General features: G+C 31.4%; 1 protein-coding gene and 2 pseudogenes across 1 annotated transcript; all 3 read right to left on the bottom strand.

Annotated features, from left to right (window-relative positions):
• Positions 1-6,503: 6,503 nt before the first annotated feature.
• Positions 6,504-9,580, bottom strand: LOC107425810 (glutathione gamma-glutamylcysteinyltransferase 1-like; annotated as a pseudogene).
• A 651-nt stretch (positions 9,581-10,231) lies between these two features.
• On the bottom strand, positions 10,232-14,169 carry LOC107425745 (glutathione gamma-glutamylcysteinyltransferase 2-like). The gene is made up of 8 exons (XM_060820193.1): positions 14,002-14,169; positions 13,691-13,847; positions 13,341-13,579; positions 12,714-12,877; positions 12,085-12,136; positions 11,461-11,706; positions 10,929-11,321; positions 10,232-10,552 (listed from the first exon to the last, which is right to left on the bottom strand). The coding sequence occupies exons 1-8, from the start codon at positions 14,074-14,076 to the stop codon at positions 10,463-10,465; spliced, it is 1,416 nt and encodes a 471-aa protein (XP_060676176.1). The 5' UTR covers positions 14,077-14,169; the 3' UTR covers positions 10,232-10,462.
• Positions 14,170-17,285: 3,116 nt separating this feature from the next.
• On the bottom strand, positions 17,286-20,665 carry LOC107425785 (glutathione gamma-glutamylcysteinyltransferase 1-like; annotated as a pseudogene).
• Between the last annotated feature and the right edge of the window lie 1,924 nt (positions 20,666-22,589).

Below are 22,589 nucleotides of genomic sequence, written 5' to 3'. Positions count from 1 at the left end.
GCGACAACGTGGTACTTGGAAAATTTCGCTCTTTATATAATAATAAGAAAAAAGTTGAATAAAAAGAAAGAAAGAGTTTCTGTGGTTTTTTGGTCATAGATCTTGACCCTTTATAATAAAATAGACAAAGTTTTTGGCCGTTTTTAAAGTAGATATAAGATTTTTAGACCGTTGATCTTTTCCCCTTCTTTTTTTGAATGATTTGTACATAAATTTTAATGCGGTATTGATATTTATTCTACTACTACAAGAACTAATAATAATAAAGTATTGAATAGAACTAATCACAAGTTATAAACATAAATAAAAAAATTCTGAATAGTTTATCAATTAAATCAATTTGATTTAACAATTAAATAAATTTGAATCAACCACTTTATTGGAATAAATTTTCCTGTTTATTGGGTTCTATCAAAATTACATATTCATATACGTGGATACAAGAAAAATATTCAAACGTATAACAAATAAACAAATGCATGGCTTAATTTGGGTTAGTTTTTGGATTTGATTTTCTTGATTCCATTAAGCATGCAAAGGTCTTTTGTTTTCATTTTGGTTTGTGAAACTCAGACTTTATTTTTATTTTTTATTTTAATGCTTTGGAGCTGGTCAAAATAAATGGATGAATCGAACACATAAAAATAATTTCCTGAATTAAAGTAAAACCTCTACATCTAACGTTGAATTGTACATGTGAGTTGTCGGCTGCCAGCATAGCCTTGATACAGTTTCTAACTCTTTACAATCTCTAATCTTGTTGACTGTGATTCTCTGTATGAGCTGAACTTAAGGCTTTAGTGTGGGCAGCGAGTGTGTGGCAATAGATTGGAGGTGGGACAATCTATGTTGATTGTCAGATTCGTTGCTGGTGGTTGACGGCATCAACAATCCTGATACTATTAGAATCTCATTGATAAATGATGCATTTATAGAATCGCATTGATAAATGATGCAATAAATGCATCGTACAAAATAAATAACGACGTATTACATGGCGTCGCCTAACGTCCTGTCGCTAAATCCATAAAACAACAAGCAACATAATATGAAAGTCGTCTATCTTTTAGTTTTTAGTGACGCATATGGACTTTTAGCGACATATTATTTAGCGACGCTTCACAACAATGTCGCTAAAAATATATTAGCGACTGTTTCATATGCTAAATATATTAGCAGCTAATGAATTATCTATTTAGCAATGCATTAATAGTATCGCCTATTTAGCGACGTATTAATAAAGTCGCCTATTTAGCGACGCATCAACACTTTTAACGATGCATTATTTGCTAATACGTCGCCCCTTCTTTTTTTCTTTATAATTTTTTTAAATTTTATGAAAAGTGATTAAAATAGTAAAAATATAAAAATAATTAAAATACAAAAAAAACGAAAACTAGCTTTATCTAAAATAATTAGAATACAAAAATTTAAAATAAATATTTTGTCATAACAAATTAATTATCAAATAAATTAAATATCATCTCATTAACATATTTTTACATAATTTGTAAGCTATTGTATTTTTCATAACAAATTTAATATTAATTATGAAAGTTGACGTCCCCTTGTTGACGATATTATATTCTCATACTGCATATGGAAAAATTAAAAAAGTTATTAACACTTATACAAAATAAATAAAATATTAATCATTATTAAATTTGTAATTTAGTAAATGAAAATTTAAAGAATATTACCATTGTTCTTAAGATTTGACGAGGCACATTTCTCCCCTTACAGTCATTACAAACATAGTCACTCTTACATTCATTTTCATTATCATTTTCATCGATACTTGGCAACTATATGACAAATGGATTGTGAACCATCGTAGTATCTCCAAGAACATCTTTTTCAACAAAAGTACAATGTTGTGGTGAAGTTAAAACAATAGACCATCTTGAATCAAGTTTGATTTTCAACATAAAATACTTGTTGAACTTAGCAAAAAAATATCAAGCAATATCACAAACAAAATTTCTACAAAAGCAAGATTAATAAAAATCAACGAACCTAACCTGCAGTTAAAATGAAAAAAAAAAAAAAAAAAACAACACACCTCATGTCTCCGCCAATTACAAAGATAAAAGAAACTCACCTAAACAATGGAGATAAAGAAAGAAGAAATCCAGAAAATCAAGAGGGTGACACAAAGAAATCTAGCTTCCCTGCTAACGACAACATAGGCAAATGAAAAATGAAACCCGAAATATCTCACTCTTCAAGTCTCTCTTTGATTGCTTCCAAATCTAATATCTATTAGGTAGTGTACTTGATGTAATTTTAAAAAAGAAAAAGGATTTCAAAGGAGCATGTAAAAATTTTAAAACACGCCAAAAATTTTCAAAAAATGGCAAAAACGCTCCTTTTCTCCCAATTGCATTTTGTTTTTTTGATTACTTTTTTATTTTTCATCTACAAATAAAAACTGAAACTATTTTTTAAAAATATGAAGCAAAATATCGAAGATTGCTGTTTATTTTTCTGTTTTTCAAGTACACCTTTATTTTTTTTATAAAATTTGCATGTCTTTCAAAATTTTTGTTTTTTTGTTAATTGAGAGAACAGGCGATGCATTTTCTTCAAAAAAGGTCGTCTGTTCTTGAATTTTTGGATCAAGGGACCCATTATGGTCAAAAAGCATCGCCTGTTTCATTTTTTATATTTTTTTTATAATCTTTAAATAATTTTTAATTGTTTATCTACAAATATATTCATGTAGCAATCCAATGAACATAAATTCCATTGATCTAAAAATATAAAATAGTTTTGTCAATGTTCTTCTCAGTTATTCACATATAAGTGTATAGACAAAATACAAAATATCTTAAGACCTAATTTGAGATAGGGTACCGAATATAGAATTCTAATTTAACAAGCATTTATTGACCAATTTATCTACATAAATATGTTAAATGAGCTTAACTTTCATGTGTTTGTGGTCAATGATAGTTTACTTGTTTTTAAAAACTGAAAGTCTATTAAATTGCTTTTTTTTTTAAATAAAAATAAAAAATAATTGAAGGAACAGGCGAAGCAATTCTATTAAAACATGTCGCCTATTCCACATTTTTTTAAAATCTTTAATTAGTTTTGTTGATTGTTCATCTACAAATTTTTTTTAAAAAAAAGCATATTTGCAAAATTAAAAAATTACTAAAAACAACTTTCAAATTGAAAAAAAAGTTAAAAATTGGTTGGGTGAAATGGCAAAGCAGTTGTTAACAAATGTGTTACCTTTTCATTTATTTGGTGATGCATTCTTTAAATAATGTATCGCCTAACACTATATTAGCTAGTTTTTATTGTATTAATACATACAAGTCATTTGGCCTGCTGATGTGGTGATTTCTTGAGAGTGTAGGAGGTCTTGGGTTTAATTCTTATCATGATCCTAGCGACGCATTTGTTGAAGAATGCGCATTCTTTAAATAATGTGCCTAACACTATATTAGATAGTTTTTGTTGTATTATTACATCCAAATCATATGCCCTGGTGGTGTGGTGATTTCTTGAGTGTGTAGAAGGTCCTAAGTTCAATTCTTGTCATGGCCTTATTTTAAATTTATTTTTTTATGGGTTTCTAAATGTTTAAATAAAAAAATTGAAAAAAAAAGAAGAGAAAAGGCGACACATTTGTTGAAAAATGGATCGCCTTTTCATCTATTTGGCGACGTATTCTTTAAATAGAGTCGTCTAACACTATATTAGCTAGTTTTTGTTGTAATTATACATACAAGTCATTTGGCCTAGTGGTGTGATGATTTTTTGAGATTTTTTTATGGATTTCTAAATGTTTAAACAAAAAAATTTTAAAAAAAAAAAGAGAAAAGGCATCACATTTGTTGAAGAATGCGTCGCCTTTTCATCTATTTGGCGACATATTATTTGAATAGCGTCGTCTAACACTATATTAGCTAGTTTTTGTTGTAATTGTACATACAGGTCATTTGCCCTGGTGGTGTGGTGATTTTTTGGAGAATGTAGGAGGTTTTGGGTTCAATTCTTATCATGGTCCTATTTTGATTTTTTTTTTAATGGGTTTCTTAATATTTAAACAAAAAAATTGAAAAAAAAAAAGAATATGGGTTTCTAAATATTTAAACCAAAAAATTAAAAAAAAAAAAAAGAAAAGGCGACGCATTTGTTGAAGAATGGTGCGTTGCCTGTTAACTATATAAAAAAAAAAAAAGGGCTCAGTTTTAGCACTTTAATATTTTTACTGGTTATTTGTTGTTGAAATAAAATTAGATTTATTAAAAGAACTAAAAAAAAAAAGGTGAGAAGAGAATAGGCGATGCAAATTCTAAATAGTGCATCACTTGTTAACTATATAAAAAAACAAAACAAAAAAAAATTTAAAAAGATAACAGGCGATGAACAATCTAAATAGTGCATCCTTTGTTAACTATATAAAAAAAATAAAAAAAACTCAGTTTTGACGCTCTAATATTTTTACTGGTTATTTATTGTTAAAATAAAATTAGATTGATTAAAAAAGCTTAAAAAAAAAGGTGAGAAGAGAACAGATGACGTACAATCTAAATAGTACGTCGCCTGTTAATTATATATATATAAAAAAAAAGGTTCAGTTTTGGCACTCTAATATTTTTATTGATTATTTGTTGTTAGAATAAAATTAGATTTATTAAAAAAACTAAAAAAAAAAAAAGGTGAGGAGAGAACAGGCGACGCACAATCTAAATAGTACGTCGCCTGTTAACTATATTAAAAAAAAAAAAAAAAAACTCAATTTTAGTGCACTAATATTTTTACTGGTTATTTATTATTTAAATAAAATTAGATTGATTAAAACATCTAAAAAACAAAAGTGAAGAGAGAATAGGCGATGCACAATGTTATTGATACATCTCCTGTTAACTATATATAAAAAAAAATACAATAAAAAGAGCTCAGTTTTGATGCACTAATATTTTTACTGATTATTTAATATTGAAATAAAATTAGATTGATTAAAAGATCTAAAAAAAAAAATTGAAGAGAAAACAGGCGACACATAATCTTATTGGTGCGTCGGCTGTTACACATATAACCAAAAAAAAAAAAAAAAAATTAGCTCAGTTATATTATTCTAATATTTTTATGGGTTATTTGTTGTTGAATTAAAATTAGATTATTTAAACAAAACTAAAAAAAAAAAGGGGAGGAGAGAGCAGGCAACGTAGAATCTATATAGTGCTTCGCCTGTTAACTATATATATATAAAAAAAAGCTCATTTTTATCAGTCTAATATTTTTACTGGTTATTTCTTATTGAAAAAAAATTAGATTGTTTAAAAAAATTAGAAAGTAAATGGAAGAGAACAGGCGACGCACAATCTAATTAGTGCATCTCCTGTAACATATATAATAAAAAATAAATAAAAAACAGCTCGGTTATGTTATTTTAATATTTTTACTGCTTATTTGTTGTTGAAATAAAATTAGATTGATTAAAAAAATTAAAAAGAAAAAGTAGGAGTGAACAGGCGATGCACAATCTAAATAGTGCGTCGCCTATTAACTATAAATTAAAAAAAAAAATCTCAGTTTTGTTACTCTAATATTTTTACTGGTTATTTATTATTGAAATAAAATTAAATTGTTTAAAAGAACTTAAAAAAAAAATTAAAAAGTAAAGGGAAGGTAACAGGCGACGCACAATCTAAATAGTGCATCGCTGTTACCTCTATTAAAAAAACAAAAAATAAAAAATCAGTTCAGTTATGTTACTCTAATATTTTTACTGGTTATTTGTAGTTGAAATAAAAGAATACTATTTAAGAGATTTGCAAAACTAAGCTATACAAGAAAAATTATATAATTGAACAACAATCTTATATAATTAAATTTTATTATCATGTAAACATAGATTAGTGGTTGATATTCATTTTTCATGAGTAGCAGTTAAATGTACAATACAATTCAGATAAAATATATACGCAGTATTAATGGCGACTCTGGTCAGCCACACATTCAGCGACCCTTAATGGATGTGTCACAAGTTTTTTGTTTTTAGCAACTTTTTGAGGTCTACAGTTTTTGGATGCGTCGTATATTTATTGAATTTTTACTAATGCATTAACCTCAGAATCGCGATTTTGTTTTTTCAGACGTATTTATTTCGTAGCGTCGCTAAGTGAGTGTCGCTAGATATCAATTTTTGCATAGTATGAGAACCCTTTAGATTGGGAGATCAGGTATGATTTTTTATCTGCCTCCGATCCTTGTTTGCAAAGAGCAACTGGAAATTGTCATAGAAAAGCTCAAATAGTTTGGCAGATTTGTTAGCCAAAAAAGCTTTTCATGCTGATTTGATTCTTGATTTAAATAATTGTACTTTAGACTCCATTCCCGGAGATATTCTGGACATTGTGGCCGCTGATATACTTGGCAGTGACCTTTCTTTGTAATCTCCTCCTTTCTTGGAGGCTTTTTGTACTTTTTGCAACGAAATTATTATTCACCAAAAAAAAAAAATAAATAAATAAACTTAAAGCTAAACAGATTAACTGTGTAGATGCAAGACCTTCACTTATATCTTGTTCTCGGCATCTGAAATAGGAGAAGATATCCCATCTAATACCAATACAATACCATCTGGTTTCACATATCAATTGATTATTGATCTACGATTTATTTGATACTAAAAACTATAATCACATACCAATTAGTTATTGATATGTGATTTATTTAATACTAAAATCATATATCAAAAATTGAATCCACCATCCACGCTGTAATTGCAGAGATGGTACAAAAATGTATATGGGTACACCAAGAAACGTTGTCTGTCTAGTCCTCGTGGCATCTCTTGAGAAGGTGGAGCTGACTGCGTAAATACAAGACCTGCCAAACCATATTTGACCAAAATATACATAAATTAGCACCAAGATAGACTATTATTATTATTATTCCAACCATCTCATAATCATTTGCTTGAAATAGTTAAAAATGTTTCTTTTAGTCTCAAAAAGTGCATATTTCAAAAAAAAAAAAAAAAAAAAAAGACATATTTTGATTTTTGATAAAAAAAGATGTGAGTAAAAAGGGATTCATGTACCAACCTAGCTAGGGTTCAGTAACCTACACCTAATTCAGATGGGAACTCAATTTCCAATTCATTTTCTCAAAAATAACTAGTGAAAATTTTAGAAAACAGTGCTTATGACCAAGGCTAGCCTACCTCCTTTTGAAGCAAGGAAGGAAGAGTTTCTGTTGAAACGAGGTTATATATTTCCTTCAAAAGCTTCTCCTTTCTAATCCCTGACCATGTCTGTGGTGACAAGGCCAATACAAGTGCTGTTAGAAGACAATTTCTTGAGGCACTGGTGTAGCTGCAACTTGAAGTAGATGTTACCAGCATATCTAACCCATTCTCAGCATCACCATTTGCCACTCTCATTTTTATTGGCTTTTTCACACCCTCTGAGGACCCACATGATGTTTTTGGGTTTCTGCAGCATGATTTTGATTTCATTGAATATAAAAATGTTTGCACATGCTTGAAAAGTCTAGTGTCCTGCACCTGTTTCAATACTTTCTCCTGCAAGAATAATAAGATTATAGGGAATTAAACCTATGCTTAAATAGCTAAGGAGGAAACAAACTAAAAAGACAGAAAAGAAAAAATGGGAAGCTCTCTAAACACCTTGATAACAAGCCTAGCTTTCTCTTCTGAGCATAAAATTTAGCCACCATATGCATCCTCTTGTTTTCGAACTTGTACAAAACAATTGATGAACTCCTCAAACTCGGATGGGTTTGATGTGAAAACAACACAAAGAAGGCTTTGAATGTCTGTAACATCCTCGGATTTTAATAGAAGAGGCAAATCATCCACCAAGTATTTTGCAACACCAACCCAACCCACATGTGTATAGCTCTGCCCAAATTAATTCCCACAGTTAAATACTACCCTAGCAAATAAAATATAAATAAAACAAATATTTCATAGCTTTCCAAGCATGTATAAAAAGGGTACCGGTACATAGATAATAGATGGATCTTGACTTGGCTTTGAAATTATCATGTACCTGACAGCATGTCAAATTTCAGAGTGAAAATGGATTGCAAAAAAAAAAATTATATATATATATATACATACAAGGTCATGACTAATAATATAAAGTTCATACAACAACTTTAGTCAATTTGCATTAAGAGCATTATTATTTCTCACTAACAATAGAATTGCTACTTACATGTTAATTAGTAGTTGGTTGTATTTAAATTAATTTTGACTTTTGAAAATTAAAGTTTTAAATTGAAAAATAAATCTTAGAATTAACTTAGCTAGCATATAAATATAAATTGCAATAGTGATCTTTATCAATGGTGATAAATATTAATTTTTTTTAACTTGGACACAAAAATAAAATAAAAAATAAAAAAATTACCCCCTATGGTGCCCTGTTGCTTCATCATGGGTGTCCATGGCCTCCCAAAGAAGTGTAAGAGGAACCCAATGAGGAGGATATTTAAATCTAGCAACATCCAAAATTAGTACCATGTCTCTTCCAGCATGATACCCACTAATTGGTGAGAAATGCCCATTTCCTTCCTGCAGCCAGACAAAAAGTAACATCAACTTTCATATTCTTTGTACAAACATGGCAGAAAAATAAAATAAAAATAAAAAATCTCGCTGAAGTAGTGAATTTTATGAAACCGACAAAAACCTGCTTAAAAACCGCTCTGTGATACGATGCTACCAAATGACAATCATCCGTACTAGCACATGAAATTACAGATTTACGGAAATCATCTACTGTGCTTTCACTTGTCCTAAAAGCTTCAACTTGTGCTCCATTGCAATGAGCCAAATATCCAAACTTTTCAAATGAGACCCCTTCACTTTTAATATTTGAAAAAGGTCCGCCGCAATCCAGCATTGAATCTTCAAACCAACTCCAACGGCCTATAACCCACATCAACAACCAAAAAAAAAAAAAAAACAATTATAGCTAATTAGTCAAACAAAACCCACGACCCCATTTCATATTTGAGCTCAAAAGGTACATATATTTATTGGAATGTTCACCTTTCCATTTTTGTGGGGGATCAATAGCAAGCGTATTGAGGACCATGGCTAGTGTGGCCAAGCCACAGTAGTTGATCTCAGATTGGCACTGGTAGTAAGAGATGAGCTTGAAAAACCCTTCCATGGTTCCATTTCCCAGAGCTTCAGTGAATAGATGCTGCAAATCCCACAATAATATTAATCTTAGACCCATATATATATATATAGTATATCTTAGATGAACAAAAATCAATGCTGCTAAAATTAACATTGTGGTTGGGATGGGACAAAGTGAAATGTAATTATTAGTTTATATTCTCCGTACGTACCTTGCCTTCAATGGAAGTGAAGTCAATCGCTGGAGGAGAGGGAAGCACTATGCGGGAAAGATCAGGAACCGAAATTATTCTAGACTTAGAAGCTACAACCATTTTTATTTCTATTAAGAAATTAGCAGCTAATTCCACTGTATAATATACAATTTTTCTTTCTGATCAAACTACACTTATAATTGGTTCTACCCTGCCAGCATCTCTGTCTCTCTCTCTATATATATATATACTAATTAACAGTCCTCCATTCCAATAATGGTGTACAGATTGTTCACAATATTATAATATTAAAAAAGTAAAATGGATAATAATTCAAGAGCACGTTTTACTGGCTGCAATATTTGATTGGTACATTTTTTAATGCCTCTCTCCTGAATCTAATCAAATCCTCATTCTTAATTGAAATATCACTTTCATGCATAGTGAAAATAAGACATGTATTTAAAGTTATTCATCAAAAAAAAAAAAATGTGCTAATGTTTATATGTAAAAGTATATAATAAAATAAGTATAAATATGAAGCTAAGAAACAAAAAAAGGTAATTAACGTTTTCAACTTGCATTAAAATAAAGAGTCGCGTTTTCAGCGTTTCTCTATGCGAGCACAGCAATACATATGTATGCTTTTATTTTTTCGAGTGATATGTGTGCTTTTATTTGGACAAACATTTGGAATTAATTATATATTGATTTCTTAATTTTATTTCCATTTGCAAAGATTTTCTTTCTTTGGTTAATCTGTTGACTTTGTTCATAAAATACAAGCCTAGCTATAAGCAATACATATATATATATATATATATATTTTAGCTCAGGAATCCGGGCTTAGCTAAAATGGTGGACGTGAAACCTCTCCAATTCAAAATCTTTATGCTTAAAAATAAATAAACATATTAATTAGCAGTGTAGATGCAATCATGTCCTGATGTACAATACATAATACACATATTTATGACATACTGTCATATTGATATTGATATGTAACTAATTTAATACCAAAATAATACAATATCACATACCAATTAGTTATTGATATGTGATTTATTTGATACCAAAAATTTATATGGAAAAATAAACCCATCCCACATATCTATTATAAGTGAAACTAAATCATGGGTGCACCGACGACCGCGTCCTCTACTTTGTTCTCGTGGCATCTCTTAAGAAGTTGGAGCTCACCGCGTAAATGCAACACCTGCCAAACCATATTTGACCAAAAAAGACAAAAAAATAAAAAATAAAAAAAATCAAACTCAACCGACCCACATTAATTAGCACCAAAATATACTTTTAAAATTTTTTGCAACCATGCTCATAATCATAATGAAATAAACGTGTTTCTTTTAGTCTCAAAGTGCAAAAAACTTTTTGACATATTTAGATTTTGAGAAAAAAGATGTGAGTAAACAGTGATTTATATACCAGCCTAGCTAAGCCTTAATGACCCACACCTAGTTGGGAAGTGGGAACTAAATTTCTAATTCAACTACTCAGAAATTAAACTACGAGCATCAACGAGTGAAGATCTTTCAAAAACAGTATAAATTAAGATGACCAAGTTAGCTAGCTACCTCTTGTTGAAGCAAAGTAGGAAGTGTTTCTATAGAAACAAGGTTATATATTTCCTGGCAAAGCTTCTTCTCTCTGATTCCTGACCATGTCTTTGGAGACATGGCCAGTACAAGGGCTGTAAAAATACAATTTCTTGATGGTAATACCTGATCAAACCCATTCTCAGAATTACCATTTACCACTGTAACTTTATTTGCCTTTTCACCATCAGCTCTTAACCACCATTTCTTCTTTATACTCTCTGAGTTCCCGGACTTCTCTGCCAAAATACGTGCCTCCCAAAAACCATATGTTGTTGGGCTTCTCCTCCATGACTTTGATTTTTCTGACGATAAAAATTCTGTCACATGCTTGAAAAGACTAGTGTCCTGTACCTGTTTCAATACCTTTTCCTGCCAAATAAATCTGGGCAATCTGTAATTTCTGCTGTGGTTCAATCCAAAAAAATAAAATAAAAAAATTAAAAAAAAAAAAAAGGAGAAGAAAAAAGGCTAAAGAATCTATAAATGTTTAAAGCTCTAAACTACGTACCTTGAGAACAAGCCTAGCTTTGTCCTCTGAGCTTAAACAACTTTGACCACCATATGCATCCTCTGGTTTTCCAATTTGTACAACAACCCAGTTGATGAACTCCTCAAAATTAGATGGGCTTGAACTGGATGTGAAAACAACACCCAGAAGGCTCTGAATGTCTTTCACATCCTCTGATTTCAATACAAGAGGCAAATCGTCCACCACGTATTTGGCAACACCAATCCAACCCACATGTTTAGAGCTCTGCTCCATTTTCCACCATTAAATTCTCCATCAGCAAATGCAAATTATATGAATAAACAAATATTTTAGAACCATTCCAATCATATGAAACAGTAATATTATAAATCAATAAATATAACTAGAGCCACCAAAATTGTCCGAAAATTTTTTATTTAACCAAATGATTTCGCATGCTGATATTAAGGTACATAATTTTTTGTCAACGACTATTGCTGTTCAAAATTAATCTTCAAATATTTTTGTCCTCTTACGTCTCTGATATGTCTTAAATGGTAAAAAACTGAGCCAAATGGATGAAATAAGGAAATTTATCCTGATACTAATATCTCATACAAATTAGCAAATAAATCAGGATAAAATAGCAAATAAAAGCAGTACCAGTGAATAGAGAATAGATGGAGCTCGACCAGGCTTTGAAATAATCATGTACCTGACAACATAAACATTAAATTTCAGGGTGTAAATGGATTGCATAAAATACAAGGTCATGACTAATATAAAGTTCATCCAACATCTTTGGTCATGTTGCATGGTGGCAGATAATTCAACTTGCGAAATCCATGAAAAACTCGAAACGGAGACAACAAATATAAAAATAAATAAAAAAAATGAAAATAAAAAAAGTTGAGTAAGGTATTGTTTGATGATATGGTCAGTTTTTTAGTTTTGATTATTATTTTTTCTATCTAATTGTGTGTAATTTGCTCATCTCTGACTACTTATTAACTAACACTAATAAATTCTTGAGGGAATCAAATTACATACAATCATATTAGGGAAAAATTTAAAACAAACAATATTATCAAACGAAAACTAAATAAACCATGATAATTTAAATTAAAAAAAATCATATAATTGACTAAAATTAACCACACTAAGTAGTCATTAGATGGTAAAGGAATAAACGACTAACATATATACGTATATATATATATATGTTCATAAAATCAAAAACCCTGTACAATTTGGTAAAGACACATGGAAATTCAAATGACGAGGTATTGTACCCTCTACGTTGCCCTGTTTGTTCATCAGTAGTGTCCATGGCATCCCACAGAAGTGTAAGAGGAACCCAATGGGGAGGATATTTAAATCGAGCAACATCCAAAATTAGTACCATGTCTCTTCCAGCATGATACCCCCCAATCGGTGAGAAGTGTCCATTTCCTTCCTGCAACCTCACACAAAGTAAACAATGTCAACTTTCATATTCCTGAAATTATCATACATTGGTTAAGTTTAATAATTGTATTATCATTCTTCTATCAAAACATCCTCATAGTAAAATCATCGACCCTTCTTTTCCAATTCTTTGATTATTTTAAAGATTAAAATTTAAAAATATATTTGTACCGACAATATTATAAATTTAACAAAATTCCAAAATTCAAAAAAAATAAAAATAAAACTTTTATATGGATTAAATTAAAAAAAAAATTACTAATATATATTCGAATATCAACCTTTAAAGACTAACAAATGTGGCCTTGATAGAAAAGTCCAGATCAACCTATTTTGTCCATAATCCTGGATAAAATAGTTTCACCGTATATCGAAATACATATGTGGAGCATAGATGGAAATAGAAACAAAAATAGTCGCTAAAAAAAGTAGAATGAGTGAAGTGACAACACCTGCTTGAAACCGGTTCTATGATATAACGAGACTACATGACAATCCTGTTTACAGGTAGATAAAATTACAGATTTTCGGAAATCATCAACTGTGCTTTCACTTGTCCTAAAAGCTTCAATTTGTGCCCCATTGCAGTGAGCCAAATATACAAAATTGCCAAATGAGATCCCTTCACTTTTAATATTTGAAAAGGGTTCACCACAATCCAACATTGAGTCCACGTACCAACTCCAACGCCCTATATAAACCCACAAGAAGCCAATAACCAATTAGCTATCAAAAAAAAAAAAAAAAAAAAAAATTCATATTTGAGCTCAAAAAGTACATATTTATAGGAATGCTTACATACCTTTCCATTTTTTGGGTGGATCAATAGCAAGCGTGTTGAGAACCATAGCAAGGGTGCCCACTCCACAATAGTTGATCTCAGTTTGGGACTGATAATATGAGATAAGCTTGAAAAAACCTTCCATGGTTCCATTTCCAAGAGCTTCAGTGAAGAGACGCTGCAAATTAATCCCATATTAAAATTAATATTAATCAATTAATTCACAGAAAGCCATATCAACAAAAATTAAAGCTGATAAGACAAATTCAAGTTGGGATGGGAAAAGGTGAAATATATCATGTGTTATCCGTTATAATTATTTTGTAAGTTACCTTGCCTTCAATGGAGGCAAAGTCAATCGCCGGAGGAGAGGGAAGGGCTATGCGGGGAAGACCAGGAAACGACATTATTCTGGAGTTATTTATCTTAGCTTCAACCTTAGAAAGCTATAGTTTTAGCCAAAAAAAATGCTTAGAAAGCTATAGTACTAGAACATTTTTATTTGCTTGACTGTTTATATAGTTTTATTTAATTTGCAGGCCTACCAGCTTTTTTTTTTCTTTTTTTTTTTTTTAAATATTGCTAAAAGTTGGTGCACCAGATATTTACTACGATTGGATGCAAAATACATTAATTGTTTTGTGGCCAGAATTTTGTTTCAAAGTTGTATATATGTGTAGATACACATAAATTTTGATGAAAAGTTTTCAACGTTATTGAATGTCATACACACACAATATATTGAATGTCATTTACATATACATAGAAATGATATAACAAAAAAATTATGACAAGGGATTATGAGAGCCAACATCTAACAAAAAAATATGGCTAACAAAAAAATTATGACGAGGGATTATGAGAGCCAACATCTATAATTATCAAATTTATATGATTTTTATGATCTGACAATTGTAAATGATTGTTCTTCATTGTTATTCCTTATAAATTCCTTACCATATCAAAACTATATATATATATATATATAAGAATTCAACGAACAAAAAATATAAAATATTAAATGTAAGTTAATAAGGGCTATTCCTATAGAAAATAATCACGTGTGTTAATGCCATGGGCGGATAAAAGTGACTAAAAAATAACCACAAATTCTAAAATGTTATATACTGACCCCCTAAATTTAATGTTTAGACATTTAGATCACCTATTTATCACAAATATAATGCAAAAATATTATGATATTTGATAAATATAATATATAATAAATATATATATGTTTATAGATATAAGCATCAAACTTTTGACAATACATTTCGTATAAATTTTTTTGTTGGTTAAATTTAAATTAACATTATTATATTTTTATACAAAAAGAGGTGCCTATAAAAAAGATATTCTGAAAGCTTTGGGATCAAGACATCATCAGTCGAAGAAGACACTGACCAATCCATGTGGCCTGCTTAACCAACGTCAATGACGAATACACTGTAAATTGGTCCACAGGCATCATGATAAGTCCTCTGTACTATTATTGGTGTTCCCACAACCTTTGCCAAGTCCAAACCAATGTCGACCACCAGATCCGTTGGCCTGCACCATTCGCCCTACCTACCCCACAAGCACAAATCGCCAATGTGGAATATAATCCCATAGTACTCTTAATAGAATTTGAGGTTGTCTTTTATTTTTCTTTTTTTAATTTTTCTATTAACATCAATGATCATCTTAATCAAATTTGCAATATGTTAATTTAAGTTTTGTTTTATTAAAAAAAAAAATTAGTCAATGAATTTTTCACTTATTATACATAATAAACTTAAAATTTAAAGTTTAAATTTGACGCATAAAAACTGGGGGCAACCATTAACAAAACCATTATCTACTTGCACAACCAGAATGAATCCCAACCCTAACCTCAAATAATGATAACTAATAATAAATATGTAGAGTAAAATCTTCCTCTTCTATTACAATATTTTTCTTGTAAATTGTCCCCTAAACCTACCTCACTAATAGTAGAGCGTGCAGAAACTTTATTCCGCTCAAAACATTAGCATTATAAATTGGTCTCTCTTACCAAAGTTTCTAGATCCACCTTTCGTTATTGTCAAACCATTTTATTGTTCCAATTTTTTAATGTGGTCACCCCACTAATCTAGGAGAAAAAACTAATTATATAATATCGAATATTCAACAATTATTTTGTAGATTAGTAGATCTACAAAATGAAATCTTATTTGACATGGTGTCTAAAATGCTTTTTAAAAATATTTATACAATTTTTTAAATGAACTTTAGGTTTCATGGAAAAACTTTTAACCAAAACTAAAAAATCTCTTCTAGAAAAGCTGAAACTAGCAAAGAACGTAAAGCAAAAGTTAACACAATAAACAGACTCTAAAATTATTTGACTGTGTAGTTGGACGGATAACGTGGTATGTCTATCTGTTACATCTAAGGTTTCAATTTCTTTTGTCTGATTGCAAACACAACATACAACTTCATTATTACGGAATGAAAGCCGAACCAACTCATGGAAAATTACAAATTAAAGGGAAGGAAAACGAAGGGTGATTTAAAAGCTTGAAGGCAGACATTGATATAACCAATCAGCACACTTTGGCGGTAGCAATGTCTTTCTCAAGTGATTAAAAAGATGTGGCCTTTTGATATTTGTTGAACAAACAAAATGCGTCCTCAAAATTACGAGCTACTATATTAATTTGATTAATTTATGGTTCCCTAGGCCAAAGTTGGAGATTAATATACAATAAAGCTTCATGATTGAGCGAGCCATTCTATTTGCCACTCCCTTCACATGGTAGGTTGGCACACAAATGCCCGTAGCTCTGATTTGATTTTTTTTTTTTTTTTTGTGGCAATGATGCAGAAGATAATAAAAATAATATAGAAAACAAAATAATTTTTATATATTAATTTTTTTTTAAAAAAAAAAGGTTTAGAAAGATATTTGAAAAGCTAACGTTATACACGTGAATTATAGTGGTAGGGCAAACAGTGCTGCCAGGCAATAACAACGCCAGACGAGACGAAAGAAAGTGGTCCTACGTTGTAGTCCACGTTACTAGCATACAACTTTTCGTACAAGGTTTTCTATCAATCACTGCTGTCCTGTGTATAAAAAGTACGGATTTATTTGGACATATATTTGGAATTACATTTTATGTACCAAAAAGATATACACATACATATAATAATTCTCTTCAGAAAATTTCAGACAATTTTCGTACAGAACAATGGTAAAGAACAATTTTTATAAAACCGTCGTCTTACCACAATCCCAGATCACTGGGACTTCCCTCGGTAGAGAAATTCTAATATATATATATATATATATATTATATTTGGAATTAATTTTTTTTGATTTCTTAATTTATTTCCATGTGAAAATATTTCCATTGTTTCATTTGGGTGGTTTGCGAGATCTATTATTTTTCCCCTTTCCGGTCTATTTACTAAATCTTAAATCTTAAAAGGCTTATATACAATTACTTATTATAATTATGTTTTTGGGTTTCTGTGAGAGTCCAGAGCCTAGTTATCAAATGGTTTAATAGAAACCTCTCCAGTTCAAAGATACACTCATGCAAAATGACAAATAATTTAAAAGTTCCCAAAAAAAAAAAAAAATCGGTGATAAATAATATTTTAACTTAAACACTGTAGCATTCTGGTTCAGTTAGTTAATTAGCACCATTTTTCAATCTCCAGGAAAAGTGCTTTGCGTCTTTACCACGCTTATAATCACAGTGAGACATGCTCTTCTTCTCAATGTAGACAACCTAAACGAAGTCAATTAATAGCCTTTTTCTGTAATTACCAACGCTCTACAATCTCAAGATGGGGTAGCCAATAGACAAACACTCTTTGGTTAGAAAAAAACAGATAATAGAGCAAATGAGAAAAAGGGGTTTAACTACTAAAATAGAGGTGCACAAAGAACCTCATCGACCTTGTTCTTTTGGCATCTCCTAAGAAGGTGGAGCTGACGTCGTAAATGCAAGACCTGCCAAACCATATTTAACCATTAAAAAAATAATAATAAAAAAATAAATTGAAATTAAGACGGGTATTAGTCTAACAGGGCAAAATAGTAATTAGGCGCTGCACAACACATTGGCAATCACATGGTGATTGTTCAATCAGTATTCCATCAAAGTAATAAAGGAGCATTTTAAAAGGGCATAACTTCTTGTTTCCCTAATCAGTGAAATAAATATCCGAACTTTTTCTGTGATCATGCTCACACATTTATTTCCTGGGGATAAACATGTTTCTATTAGGTCCCACAGCGCATTCACAAAAAAAAGATAAATGTTGTGTAATCTTGCTCACAATATCATCTACTTGAGATATTCATGTTTTTTATTAGGTCCCATATCAACAAAAATGTTAAGTGTTGAGAAATTAGATTTTGTAAATAGGGCTTCAATTGCCTACCTACTTGGGCACTCAATTTCCAATTCATCTTCTCAAAAACTATCAATGACAAATAAAAATACTAATGTAAATTGATTGGTACTATAAAGATGACTGACTTGCCCCTTCCTGAAGCAAAGTAGGAAGCTTTTCTGTTGAAACAAGGCTATGTATTTCCTACAAAAGCTTCTCCTCTTTGATTCCTGACCATGTCTCTGGTGGCAAGGCCAGTAGACGTGGTATTAGAACATCGTTTCCAGCTGGATGCATCCGAATATAATTTCTTGAACAGTGCAACAGCAACTATGAGTTGCCCGGGATGAAGGGACTAGAATATCAACCCCCTGCCCAGTCTTATCATTTACTACTGTTCCACAAACTACGGTGATTGGCTTGTCACCATTAGCTTCCAAGCATTTCAAGCATGTTCATTGACAGCAATACCTCTCTAAGAAGCCAAACTTTCCAGCCAAAATTCGTGCCTCTTGACAACAAACACTTGCAGCAATGTTAGGCAAATTTTACCCATCACCATAAGCTGTTAGGTTTTTGCAGCATGAATTTGCTGAAGATAAAAATGCTGCCACATGCTTGAAAAGACCAGTGACCTGTACCTGTTTCAATACTTCCTCCCGCAAAATAAGTTGGGAACTGTACTTCTGGTAGGCAGTAAAAGTAGTGAAGGGGAACCCCTTCACATAAAAGCTAAAGATGGAAGTGAACATAAATTTGAAGCTCTAAACACCTTGATAACAAGCCTAGCTTTTTCCTCTAAGCTTAAACTTTGGTCACCATCCTTTCGTATCTGAACTTCTGCAATCCACTTAATAAACTCCTCAAAGCTGGATGGAAGTGATGTGCATACTACAGAGAGAACTTTCTGAATGTCCTTCAAATCCTCTGATTTCAATAGAAGAGACACATCATTCATCAAATATTTCGCGATACCAAACCAACTCCCATGTTTACAGCTCTGCCATAAATTCAAAATAAAATTCTTCACGAGCAAATAACATCTTCTATTTTACTATCCCAATGAACAGCACTAACATATGAGAGAGTGTGAGGCGTAGATATAAGCATGAACCTGAGAACAAAATATAATCAAGAAATAAATTCATAACCATGATGAAGTAAATTTTTCATTGAAGATTGACATGCAACTAATTGCAGCATGAGCAATGATTAATATCAGTAAAGGCACTTTATTATCGCCTCAGAAGAAGAAATCAGATTTCTTTAGGAGAGACATGCAAAACATAGAAACAGCTTCAAACATGTATATCCAATATCACCATGTTTAAGAAATATTCACCAAAAGAAGCATACATGAACTCTTACCCGCTGGGCTATCCAGTTTTTTCGTCAACATCATCCATTGCCTCCCACAAAAAGTTTTAAAGGAACCCAGGGCAGAGGATATTTAAAATGTGCAACATCCAAGATGAGTGCCATGTCCTTCCTGGCATGATAACCACCAATAGGTGAAAAATGACCAGTCCCCTTCTGCAATTAAAATTTAATTGACATATGAATTCTCCAACAAAATGTCAGGTGTAGCAACAAAAACTTCTGGCACTTTCCTAAAGACATCTTAATAACACAAAAATGTTTTAAACAATGACGGGTTAAACTTGCTTTTAAGGTTGTATACCCTGTAGAGAATCTTTTAGCACATGACAAAAAATAAATACCTAAAAGTGACTTCGTCTGATATTCTCTACCAGCCTACTGATAAGTGAGAAACCAGGTCTTTACATAGAAATTTTAACATTTAAGAAAGCCGAAAATAGTACAGGCCAATACATCACGGTTTGATATGCACATAAAAAGGCCAGAACATTATAAGTCTTCCATATTTATATCCAATATCATTACCAATAACCTATATGCTTGGTTAACTTGTATGTATTATACAGAATACACTCCCAGTTCATATTAAAAGGGTCTAGTAGCAAAAATAAATAGTTGAAAAATAAAGGATGGGTTTAAAGAAAATAAAACTACAGCCAACACAAAATCCATGAACAGCAGTAAGTAATCAAAGACCAAAACGAACCTGCTTGAAAGTTGCTCTGTTATACGATGAGATTACATGTCAATCATCAAGTTGAGCATTTCATAACATATCTATGGAAATCATTAATGGTGCTTTGATTTGTGTGGAAGGCTTCAACTTTTGCTCCAGCACAGTGAGCTAAGCATACAAGCTTCCCAAGTAAGATGTCTCTAGCTTTAACTTTTTCCAAAGGTTCACAGCAGTCTAACATAGACTCATCAAACCATCTCCAGGGCCCTAAGCCACAAATCAAAATGCATATGAAACACCCATTCCTGAAGATATTCGAGGAATTTAAAAATAGCATCAAAGAAAAAACATGTATCTTTTTTACAGTCAATTTAAAAAATATTCTATTCAATAAAGAAAACTATATCTTACCTTTCCATTTTCTTCCAGGATCAAAAGCAAGGGCATTCAAGACCATAAAAAGACTGGCTAAACCACAATAGGCAGGCAGGCTCTGACTGTGTTTGAAAGCAAGAAATTAACCTATAGAAGTTCTCCATCATTCCACTGTGAATAGCTTCTACAAAAATTTGCTGCAATTCCCATAAAACCACCACATACACATTCAACTATTTATCAGCATTTATAGTCACGAATCTTTAGCAGCAGTAGTAAGCTACCACATTCAACTCGGCCAATGACATCTTTTAAATCAGCAGGTGGTGGTCTAAAAACTAAAGAAAGTACTTCTCAAACATCTTTTACATCCTCTAGCTTCAAATTGAGAGGGACGTCTTCTCCTAAGTACTTTGCGACACTGTTCCAAGCTTTGTGTCTACAACTCTGCAGAGAATCTACAGTCACGTATGGTGCTAAAGCTTGTTGCAAGCAGAAATACAACAGTCTGCAACCACAAACCTAAAAAAAATGAATAACAAAAGATACCAGAAATATACATAATATTGCTATCTTAATCTTAATTCCTTCCTTCACCCTCCACCCCTCCTTTTCTCCTTTGCCCACTATGAAATGGCTGATACAATAAGAACTGCTCAGTTATGTCATGATATGAGATAAAAGTTAGGAATCCACTTATGTAATAGAGATAATCCCCTAAGGTATTGGGCAGCAGTGTAGCATCAGATCCCAACTATAGTAAGTCTTTTCCTTCTGTTGAAGAAAGTCTTTTTGAAAGATTCAATATAAACTTGTATATGAACCCGAGTTAGTTACCTTTCAGAAAATTCTAATGATAGTGGAAATACCTATGCTGTCACAGATCTGAGTCTTACTTTTACTTTCCAGCATCTAGTTGAAATATACTATGTTGTTTCCAAATAAGCGCTAACTTAGACCAAAACCAGATAAAGCTCTGCAATATTTATTCCAAATATGAATGCTTAAGAGGGTGGAGGTGGGGGAATGCAGAAAATTACTACCTCAAATAATCTAACCATGGTCACAGTCTCAAAGTTTAGGCACTCTTTCAAGTCTATGGCCATCAAAATTTGATCATGTTTCAAGGTGACCCAAAAGCAAATTTATCTGACGCTGAAATCTCATAAAACTAGCAAAGAGACCCGGATGAATTATGCAGATCAGCTAACAAAAGCAGTACCACTGTATAGAGAATAGAGGGAGCTCGATGCAGCTTTGATATAATCATGTACCGAACAAAACAAATTTCAGGAGGTAAATGGATCGGAATAATGCAGTTTTAATTAACAGCCAATGTAAAAGCTTCATAATGACTCTAATATTAGGTCATAACAACTATAAAATTTTCCAACAACTAGAAACCATGCATAATGGCAGATTATACAGAGAAAGATGTAGAAAACATAAGTACCATTCAAAACGCGAAAACTGTTTATGCATTTAACTAATCTACATGATATTAACTGGACCTTAGGCCTTATACTTTGTTATCACAAGGAAGAACAGAAGAAACAAGACTGTACCCCCTAAAGTGCCCTGTTGCTTCATCAATGTTGTCCATGGCATCCCAAAGAAGTGTAAGAGGAACCCAATGAGGAGGATATTTAAATCAGGCAACATCCAAAATGAGAACCATATCTCTTACAGCATGATAGCCCCCAATTTGTGAAAAATGTCCAGTTCCAGTCTGCAACCAGACAGTAACATGGATTCCATGATCTTTCCAGAATTAAAAATTGGTTAAGTTTACCATAACCATAAAAAAGTTCTATATGTTAAAAACCAAAATTTCGTATATATCAGATAATCAGTATGAGTAGATTTCTACAAAAATCACACAGATAACCTATAAACTTAAGACAAAGGTAGATATGGAATCCTCATAAGTTATATAATTGAGGCGTCGGACAAGACCTATCCTTACAAGTCGGTATTAAATGTTATAGGCCATTAAAAGTGAAAGTTTGTAACACATGTACATAGCAAGATGTTACCGATTAACTTCGTTTGAACCATTTTAGCAATAACCTACTAGAGAATAAATCCTTCCAAAGTATAAAGCTTTACAAAGAA

This window comes from Ziziphus jujuba, chromosome 9, assembly GCF_031755915.1.
Source record: "Ziziphus jujuba cultivar Dongzao chromosome 9, ASM3175591v1".
Taxonomy (NCBI): domain Eukaryota; kingdom Viridiplantae; phylum Streptophyta; class Magnoliopsida; order Rosales; family Rhamnaceae; genus Ziziphus; species Ziziphus jujuba.
The sequence above is the reverse complement of the archived record's forward strand: the minus strand, read 5'-3'. Positions and strand labels throughout refer to the sequence as shown.

Excerpts from the sequence above, each read along its gene's own strand:
- LOC107425745 (XM_060820193.1), bottom strand. The coding sequence starts at position 14,076 with ATGTCGTTTCCTGGTCTTCCCCGCATAGCCCTTCCCTCTCCTCCGGCG. Across the intron at positions 12,878-13,340 it reads ATAGAACCGGTTTCAAGCAG|GAAGGAAATGGACACTTCTC; the intron begins GTGTTGTCACTT and ends GTGAGGTTGCAG. Across the intron at positions 11,322-11,460 it reads AAGCTAGGCTTGTTCTCAAG|GAAAAGGTATTGAAACAGGT; the intron begins GTACGTAGTTTA and ends TTTATTTGGCAG.